This window comes from Microtus ochrogaster, unplaced genomic scaffold (assembly GCF_000317375.1).
Source record: "Microtus ochrogaster isolate Prairie Vole_2 unplaced genomic scaffold, MicOch1.0 UNK7, whole genome shotgun sequence".
Taxonomy (NCBI): Eukaryota; Metazoa; Chordata; class Mammalia; order Rodentia; family Cricetidae; genus Microtus; species Microtus ochrogaster.
The window spans coordinates 4,294,034-4,304,152 of record NW_004949105.1 but is presented as its reverse complement, the minus strand read 5'-3'; the positions used below and the strand labels follow the sequence as shown (position 1 = coordinate 4,304,152).

At 49.4% G+C, this 10,119-nt stretch overlaps 2 protein-coding genes across 4 annotated transcripts in view; one reads left to right on the top strand and one right to left on the bottom strand.

Annotated features, from left to right (window-relative positions):
• The window catches only part of Erich1 (glutamate rich 1), a 55,158-nt gene extending 54,027 nt beyond the window's left edge, over positions 1-1,131 (bottom strand). The window contains exon 1 of the mRNA XM_026788808.1: positions 1,038-1,131. Coding sequence (XP_026644609.1) covers positions 1,038-1,059 — 22 coding nt within the window. The 5' untranslated portion in view covers positions 1,060-1,131. The remainder of the gene's footprint in view (positions 1-1,037) is intronic.
• Positions 1,132-6,389: 5,258 nt separating this feature from the next.
• Positions 6,390-10,119, top strand: part of Dlgap2 (DLG associated protein 2) — a 685,199-nt gene continuing 681,469 nt past the window's right edge. For all 3 annotated transcript variants that reach the window (XR_003378611.1, XM_005366239.3, XM_013353440.2), the window contains exon 1: positions 6,390-6,591. The gene's annotated coding sequence lies outside the window, so the exon portion shown is untranslated. The remainder of the gene's footprint in view (positions 6,592-10,119) is intronic.

Sequence of the window (10,119 nt, the reverse complement as noted above, 5' to 3'; positions counted from 1 at the left end):
AAAAGTATCCTAGACAGAGAAGGGAGTGCAAGAAGATGAAGCATGGGTGTGGAACCAATCAGACTGCAGAAGACAGATGAACATATATTAACCAATAAAGAGTTTGCACTCTCTTCCAGCGGAAGATTATAACAAAGTTTGCTACATGCTAAAGAACGCTTATGTCCAATTTGGAACACCACATCTGATTGTTTATGGTCCCTGAGATGGCCTTACTTTTTTGGGGTGAGGGCTGGCAATAAGGTGAAAGTGGGGACACGATGAAGAGAGTGGTCACTAGCACAGTTTTCTACACAGAAAAACAACAACAACAAACCCAAAACACAGAATGGGGATTTTTAAACTAACTCGTTCATGGGTTTCTTGCTTGCTGAGAAACTAGTTTCCTGCCTTTTAAGTAGATACTTACAAACTGTATACAGTTGACACTGGCTTCTTCTTCACTTCACAAAGGAGAAGATGTTTCAAACACAGAAAAGCACGAGAGTCTCTACTCCCATCACAAGAACTCCATTTTCAGGACCTCCAGACGCTAACCCAGAGATGAAGGCCTTAGAAAGAGTGGGCTGGTGTAGCTGCCCTGGATGGAGGCTGCCCTCCAGACAGGTCTCGTGTCACCTCAACACACACACACACACACACACACACACACACACACACACACACACACACACACACACACACACTCACCCAGTCCCTACACGCGCCAGCTCCGACCCAGTGCTATTCTAGAAACAAGTGAGGACGCCTAGGCTCTGGAGGACTCTTCCACCAGTGGGTCGCTGGGACAACGAAGACCCCTGCAAGGCTGCCACAGCGGCCCTACCCAGCCAGCAGCAGGAGGAATCCACTACCTGAGACGGGGGTCCCACAAACCCCGGGGAACCTCAGGGTCCATCACGCCCCCGCTCTGAAGTCCCACGATCCCCCCCCCCCCCCATCAGCCTGCCACGTCCTCTGGTCACAACATGAGGACACCCTACACCCCTGGGGATCTCAGACCTAGTTTCCGCTCACGTTCCGCGCTTCCTGCCTACCGAGCTTCCGATGAGCAGACATACTGGACCCCAGCCGGGAACCAGGGGCCCAGCCGCCGCCAGATGCGCGCCCGCGGTGCTTCCGGATTCCTTCCGCGTAGGCCCGCCCACAACATTAGGAATGCCTAATCCGGACTCGAATTCCCCGTCGCCGGCTGCCAATCATCCATATCCGGAGCCTTATTGGTTGGTATAGGGCCCGGGCGTGGCTTAAACTCTAGGAGCCTGACTGTGGAGCCTGCGCGGAAGGCCAGTGGCCTCGTAGCGCTACTCCGGGGTTTGCCCTTCAAGTTGATTTGTGCCAAGACACAGTGGGGACGGGACCGGCTCTGCACACTTGCGGGACTTGGGTTGCAAACTGGAGGAAGGTTGCTGAGGAGAGAAGGAAGATCTGGAAGCTTGAGGCGAGACAAGGTCCTCTCTCGGCCCAGACAGCTGCGTTCTGAGCTCCCTTCACCACATCTGCGGAAGGGACTGGCGCGCCCGCACCCCTGCGGTGCCCACCGGCGGCGGCGACCTGGCCCTCTCTTTGTGTTGTTTTTCACCTGTACCACTTTGCTTTTAGTCCGGCGGTGCTTCCTCGCTGGGACCCTTGTGCCCTGTTGACATTGATTCTTCGTCTTTGCATTGCTTCTTCAGAAACAGGATTGCCGAGTGTCTGCACGACCTGCTGGCTGGAAATAACGTTCACGAAAGGTCAGACAAGAGAGGTGCGTGACAAAGAAGACTGTAAGGACCGTATCCCAAAGAGATGAGCTCTTTGAAGAGAATAAGGCAGGGAGCAGGGTTAGAAGCAGATATTTTTGGTTAGTGGAGAGCACAGACTCTAGGAGCTGAAGGAAGAGGACCTGATGTTATGCGGAAAAAATGCTCAAAACAGAAAAGAAGACATTGTGGTTCAAGTAAAGTGTCTGCCCGCTAGCCTGTGTCCGGAGATCTTAATGCGGGTAGGGATCAGAGAGGAGAGAGGGCGTGGCCTCGGTTGTTGCAGGACTCTTTGGAATAAGCCCTCCTGCATCAGTGAGAGTGGAAGGGCAGAGATGTTTACTGATGGACTCAAGGCAGCATAGTTCCTGAAAGGCCTCGGTTGAGGTCCAGTTTGTATTATCGTTTTAGACTCTGAAACCACAAGGTGGGGTGGGCAAGCAAGCGAAGTTTTACAGAAGCCTAAGTGGAAGTCTGCAGGTTGCTAAGGGCAACATGACCCAGTGTCTCCAATATTTGCCCGGTCAATGTCATTCTGTTCCAGGTAGAAAGTGAAGACATCCTTGGCAAATAGGCAGTACGAGCGGTGCTTTGAGTAAATCACGAAATAAATCAATAAATCAGTAGCTAAGAATTGGTCTTTGCTGCCTCGTTCTACTTCACCCGTGACAACCATGGAAGAAGCAACATTGAGTTTTTAACGATGTGGAAAACTGATCAGTTTTGAGCCTAGGAGTGAAACGATGTGATGTAAATGTTATAAGAAGTGACCTCAGCTTCACCATTGAGAGTAAATTGCATCGGGATGAAGCAAGTACACTGTGCACCAGCTGCTACTAGGAAAATGTTGTTAGTTAGCATCTGAGTTGTAACGTTGAAGACTGTAGGAAGAAATGGCCAGGGTGTGGATGGGTTTGAAGACAAAGCAAGAGAGATGTTCTGGATCATCAGGATGGTCTGTGGTTGAAAAGGGGAAGTCTAGAATGGGTTCAGGGTTTTGGTTCAGAAGCTGAGCCGTTGGGATTTCAGGCTGATACGGGGATTCTTTGGGGAGCCCTTTGTTAAGTAGTGAGGAGGAACTTTTGATACAGAAACTTAGGAGACCGTGGAGAGAATGGATGTGGCCAGAGTAGTGGCTAAGGAAGAGCTGAGCCACGACGGACTTTGGGAAGCTGAGAGATGAGGCTCCAGCTCTGGCCCAAGAGAAGGAGTGACTAGAGGGACAAGGAATGGCAGCCATCCTGCAACCAAGTCAAAGAAGAGTTCGCCTGTTTGAAGGCACGGCTGGATTTGCTAAGGGTAGGTCTTTAGGGTCTTTGGTTATAGTAATTCCACTGGCATACAGGACACAAACGTGCAATGGTTCAAGAAAGCAGAAGGTCCTGGATGCAGACCGCTATGCCAGCGTCTGCTCGAGTCCCCAAGAACTCCAGCAAACAGGACACTCCTGTATCTCTCCCAGTTGGCCACAGACACCATCCACTCAGCTGCCAGGCTAGTCTTGGGAAACACAGTTGCTTCCTGATCTCCTCTTCCCCCCACAGACCTGTCCAGAAAGATCACATCTATTTTGTGCCTCATCGCTCATGGAGACTCCACTTGAAAGTTGATCTCTTCCCAGCCCTCCTGCCGTCTTCCAGCTCTTACCCCACTACCATGTCACCTCTTCGATTCATAGCAACCAAAAAGATCTTTTTTTAAAAAAAAATCTAAAATATTCACTCTGGGGCAGGAGAGATGGCTCAGTGGTTAAGAAATCTTCCATTTTCGCACAGAACCTGGGTTCAGTTTCCTGCAGTCACATGGTGGTTCACAACCATCTGGAAAGCAGCTCCTGGAGATCTGATATCTTCTGCCCTCTGATAGCACCAGGCATGTGCACTGGTGCACATACACCTTCAGGCAAAAATACTCATGCACATAAAATAAGCATTTGAAAAAAAAATCACTTTAGCCCATCACAGGGCCAGAAAAAAAAAACAAAACAGAACTGAAAAAGCATTTGACAAAAATCTAACACTTGTTCATGATTTAGAAAAAGAACAAAAACAAACAAAACTTCTCAGTCAACAATAAGTAAAAGGAACTTTATTCAACTTGATAAGGAACATTTACAAAAAAAAATCTGCAAATATCATCATTAAGGGAAAAAACAATTAGAAGCTTTCCTACAAAGATCATGAACAAGGCAAGGATAGTCCCTCCAGCCACTGACTTCAGTATCATACTAGAAACCCTAGCTAATGTAATCAGACAAAGAAAAGGAAATAAAAAGACCGCATATTGGGAAGGAAGAAATAAAAATGTTTTTGCCTGCAAGTGACACGAAGAAAATCCTAATGTCCTGGTCAAAATTCCACATAAAATTACATTGTGTATAAGACATAATCCCAACTCCTACAAATGTGTCACAAATCCTCCCCACGTGTTGCCTGTCAGTCCACATTCATGAGATGGTCTTTCAGTTCTTAGATTAATTAGTCATTTAGAAGGAAAGGCAAGTCTCTCCTTGGCTCTGGGTCTTCAGGTCTGTTCTTTCTACTGCCAGAACTCTTCTCCACCCCTGACCCCATTCTTCTGGGAGCTTGGGCAGAAGTCAACCTCTGACTTCACCTCATTCATATCAACTTCTGAAGAGGGCTTCCTTTGACATTATCAAAATTGCCCAGTGAGGGAAGTAGAAGGGAGGACGGAAGTATTCTGAGGTGCATCTCAGACGTTTCCTCAAAGAATCTTCAGTAGGATGGGCTCCAGTTGCCGGAAGCAGAGATCACCCTGATGACAAACCCTTTATTAACTTTCCTCCCCTTTCCCACTCTTTTTATTCCTGTTTAGTTTCCAGAGTTAAGGCGTTCAAATAAATTATGTTCAAAACCATGTCTTGGGACCGACTGTGGGCAAACCCAGAGGAAGATGTCATGTAACAGCATGGCTCACAATACTTCCTTAGTCCTTTTCATTCACAACACAGCATATTTCCTTCGCAGAAGCAAACACGATCCATGATTATATTCCTATAACTTTAGTGTGGCTCCATCTCAAGCCTGGATGTGTGCCCAGTGGCAATCTCTTTTCCTGTTTTGTTCACACGTCCACAGCACATAAGTACTCACTATAAGTACCACTCGTGTTTCTCTCGTTGCTGCCATTGCACGAGGTAACAAATCAATGAACGGAAGATGGGGATGTACGTGGAGAGGAGTGAAGATGGATATTAGGATTTTAAAAGTTGATTATGCAGTCTAGATTTTGGTTTGAGGCTTTCCACTGAGACCAGTCGGAATATGCTAAAAGCACTAAGAAGAAGGCATGTCTGATATCTTTGATTCATTTATGTTGTTTCTCACACAATTTGTGCTTTTAAAGTACATGAAAGTTGTTGGTTGATCATATGAAAAACATTTTATGGAGATTGTTTTTGTGTAAAGATCTTGGAATTTTGGAAAAGACTGGGTTGTTCACATGTCTCCCTTCTACTCTACACTCATTCATCTTTTTGCAAGTATCCATCTTGCTGATTAAGTTTTGGTCACATTTAAACTTAACAATGGAGACACCCCTCCCTTTTACATTTCCATTTCCATGGGTCCCAGTGATTTGCCCAATGTTAGGAAGGTTTAGTAATGGCAGAGCCCAGAGCCCAACGTCAAACTGACTCTTTAGTTGCCAGGGCATTTTACTCCAGGCCACAGTAACTTTCTTCTTAACTGGCCAACAGATCTGAGAAGGATATTTCCATGAACCTAGGATCCAGCACAACGTGGCTAATTTTGCTAAATTTGCCAAACTATTATTGGTTGTCTTCTGACTTCTCTGAGATAAAAGGATAAATTATTATTATTAATAATAGTAATAATAGTTATTATTATTATTTTGCTTCCACTTCCACACTGCACACATCTATGTGCTGCAACAAACATGCGTTGAACACCATCCCATCTCAATGCTGCTTTCCCCTGTCTCTGGACCAGGTTTGTAAAGGAAGATTGCTGTTTGAGGTGCAGGGGGTGGGGGTGCCCTTGGAGGATCCCTGATTCCTCTGAGCACAGCACCAAGCAGTTTACAGGCGGGGAGGTAACAGGTGGAGACAGAGAGAGGTTGTATTTCACAGAGCCCAGAACAGCCATGTGCACTCTCAGTGGCCTTGCGAAGCTCTGTAACAGATCTGTGTTCTAGCGCTCCCTCTCTTTGACCTGGGAGCCCAACAGATGTGGAGGACTTCACCAGGAAGAGTCGGGTGCACCAAGGCGTCTGCAGATCCCACAGCTTGATTCAGATTGAGCTAGACCTTTTCAAGCGCACTGTCTTGTGTGTGGGTTCCCACGCTGACCTACAAACATGCCGAGCTCTCGAGGGGTGGGACCTCTCTGCTCCCCCGCCCGGTACCTTCACTGTCCTCGAGTGACCCAATGCTCTGCGCGCAACAGTTGGGACCTGCTGTGCGCGGGCTCCCGGGCCATAATTGCGCGCCATGCGATCTCCGGACCAGACTTGCCATTGGCAGCTGCACGGCGGCCTGAGCGCTCCCCCTAGGCGCGCGGCGCTGGGCCCTTCCTCAGATGGATCCACGCACCGGCCGCCCCCCAGTGCGCCGGTGCCTCCCCGGGCGCCGAGTGCGCAGGCGCCGGCCGTGAGGACCGACCGTGCGCTGGGCTCGAACGGGGTTGGAGCGCGCGGCGGCGGCGGCGGACTGACAGACTGCGGACCGACGCACGGACTCAAGGATTCTCGAGCTCAGGAGCTGGCGGCAGTGCTGTGCGCGCCTCCTGGCCTGAAGGGTGGGCCACCTTGCCATGTCGCTTGGCATCTTCTGAACTAGGAAAGCCCGAGGATGTCCGCTCTGAGGAAGGTGCGAGACGCGCGGGGCCGCGGGGACTGGGATGCGGGGACCTGGGAGCTAAGTGGCGAGAGCCGTCGGGGCAGGGAGGGGGCGGTGCTGCGAGACCGACCCGCGTTGGCCCTGACTAGGCGGCTGCGTTGCGGGGTAGGAGACCACTAGGAACATGCTCTGGGAGTGGGAGATAACCTTAGGGGCGGCCGGTGCTCCGGGGTCCGCCGCTGGGGTCCTTCCGGGCTGCAGAGCTCCTTGGCAGGGTGGCTGGCGCACGGGCTCCCCGGGTACAGGAGCGAGGCGGAGGTGTGAAATTCCCCGCTCGGCGAGGCCGGGTAAGGGGGTGCAGCTTGGGGCGCTGGCCAGAGAGGGGTTGGTGGGGCAGTGGGGAGCGACCCGTGTTCCCCCTCCCCCAAGCCCAGGTGGCCACCAGGACTCAGACTGGGAATGAATGCAAGGCGCTTGGAGCCGGCGTTACCGGGCGCTGGGGTCGCGGAGGCGGGGAGGGGCCACTTGAGCCCTTTGCTGCAGCCGTCGCGATGAGCAGGGCCTGGGCCTAGGGGTTTGGAGGGGGATAGCCGCTGCTGGGCTCTCCAAGTGCTAGCCGGGGAGCACGGGGGCTTTTTTAGGGGTGGTTGCTAAGCGAAGCGCTACCCAACGCAGGGTTTTGTAACTAAGCCTCCCCCGGCAGCTGCTGTTGCTGTTCTCGGGCTCTTTTCCCTAACGATCGCAGAAGAAATAATGAGGATGTAATTATTACAGCCCTGCGCAGCGAAGGGGTGGGGGGCGGTAGGCACTGGCTCCTCTGTTCAGTGCTGGCCAGGTGGGGCCGGGCGGGGCAGGGCATTCCTCTCCCACTCTCCTGGAGCGGCTGGGTGGCTGGAGGTGCTCGGCTGGGACCCGAGACAGGGGCTGGGGCTCTATACCGAGTTAGAAGAGGTGGGCAAGGGCAGCAGGCGGCGTCTAGGCGGGTGCCGAGTGTCGCAGGTGGAGGGGAACCCGGAGCGCCGCGGCTGCTTAGCGATTCGCACCAGAAACTCATAACACCCTGTGTGGCGCTCCTACACTTCGGGAATGTGATGCCAGCCGCCCGCAGGTCGCTTGTCTTTCAAACGGATGTCGATTTCGGCCCGGGTCGAAATCCAGATGCGTGACTGACTTAATCAGCATCCGCTGTGTTGTACTGATGAGAAAAGAAAGCAAGGGACAGCGAATTCGCCCGTGGTGTTGATGAACTCTGCTAGCCCAGGCTGTGGGCGTTTCAGGACTGGAGATTAAAGCGCAGCAGTTCTTCCTGGCGCCTTGTACTCGGAGGCGGGAGGGAGCTATCTGGTCTGGGAGCCTTGGGATTGCTGTTAGTGGTCAGTGTGGTCACATGAGCCTGCAACCTTGAGATCTGACCGTTACCTTGGATCCCAGTCACCTATGTTTTACAGAAGTGTCTTTTTGTACAGTCCAAGAACTAATTGCATTTGTAATGAGGAAACACCCTGGAGGTGGTCCAAAGTAGTCCATGACCGGTTCAGGGCAGTGTACAAGTCTGAAGCTGACTTGCTTAGTTCAACCTCCCCAACAACATATAGACTTACAGTTAAAGTGCATTATAACAAGATTTTCACCTTCATATTCTCTGTGGGAGGTGCTACATAGCCAAGACCAAAACAAATAAACAAGCAAACAAACGAACAACCAACCAACAAAAAAATAACCCACAAACCAAACCAAAAAAGAAAAAACCAACTGGTGATATGATGAAAAAATAATAATTTTTGGCAGGTCAGGTTGTTACTCTGTTTTTTAAAAAAATGCCATTAATCAGGATTTTCCAGTAGCCAAATTGTCTTGTGCAGGCTGTTGGATGACTCACGCAGCGTTGGCTTCCATGGTAATTGTAGAGTGTGCATACCACTTCCTTTTAGATGATGTGACTTTTTCATTACTTAGAAGAGAACAAATTAGAATATTTTATTCCCCACATCTGGCAACATGGCTGGCAGGCCACAGGGAGTCCTCTGCTCCAACACATCTGGGTTGGGAGGAACATAAGGCTGGTGAAAGAAGATGGCTGTGGTCCCAGCAAGGGCACTTCCTCTCTGAGCTCTCCATGGGGATGATCTAGTGGAGGTAGGCTTTGTTCTCTGAGATCACCTGTGATGAGCTAGGTGTGCCTCCTCCCTTCTGAAACCATCTCTTCCGTGGTCTGCTAAGTCAGTAGGCCTCCTGTTCCTGCTCTGACCTGTAAACACCTTATATTTTAGGCCAAAGGGCAATACACCAAATGGTGCGTGCTATGCCAGCTAACCCAAAGGAACGTGATTAAAATTACCCCCTCCCTCTGGAACTTTGGTCTTCCCTCGAGAACCCTTCCAGGCTGAGCAGTGTGGATCATTGTTCCCTTTGCTGCCATTGGTCTTCTGCCACAGTGGTGTTAGCCTGCGTGGTGGTGCTCCTGGCAGAGGCAGGAGGGTCATCTGCAGAAGCCTGTTGTGCTGTGCCCGAGTTAGGGGACATGGGATTCAGGTAGTTCAGTGGCAGTTGATGTTTCTCCAGAGTGATGTCAGTGTGCTCCTCTATGGTGGAAATCTGTTGCTTCTCCTATTTTTGTCCACTTCATTTCTGACAGCGACAGAAATTCCAAATTGAATTAGAAGCAGAAACCCGCTTCTTAGAATTTAATTTCATGTATCAAGAACATGATCAATGGCAAAACTAAAAAGTTCTAGTATTTTATTAAGTGTTATAAAATTTTTTTAATGCCATAATATTCTTTTATAATTATATTTGAGGGAACCCCCCATCTCAGTTGCCCAAGGAGTAGAATGATGCACACTTGGATTATAGAATTTATGAGGAAGTTAATTAAATATTATTTATTGACCCTTGGAATGGATATGCCATGATCATGCATTGGCTACAATAAAAATAGCCGTGATTCATCATTTTGGCCAGATGGAAGTCATATTTAGAGCATTGCAGTATGTTGGCTATAAAAGAATTAGAGCTTTACCACACAGGAAGTTAGTGGGCAAAACATTCTATGCAGTTAAAATTGCTCTTAATCCACCATAGTTTTAACCAGCCTTTGATTTCCATTTTCTAAGCCGTTGCATTTTATTGGCATCGACTGAAATATATTTAGTTGCGGGTCCTCGTGTGTGGAAATCTCGAGTGTGACAATTTGCTTGCATTCATAACAAGCATTCCGGGTTTTCAGGAGGCTAAGTGTCTGGGCTCTGGTCCTGATGAAGTGTGGGATTGTGGGTTCCCATGCTGTTGTAAATCCTGCAGCCTCCCTTGCCCTTGGTCAACTCTGCCTTCCAGGACTTCAGAGCAGTGGCAGACAATATATTTGGTTCTTAATTAATCTCTTTGGCAAAGGTGATGGGAATTAACCAGCTGATTTCCCTTGATCCTGCCATTTTCTCTGGAAATGAGAAGTCATCTCCATTAGTCAGGGTTTCTTCTTCTTCTTCTTCTTCTTCTTCTTCTTCTTCTTCTTCTTCTTCTTCTTCTTCTTCTTCTTCTTCTTCTTCTTCTTCTTCTCCT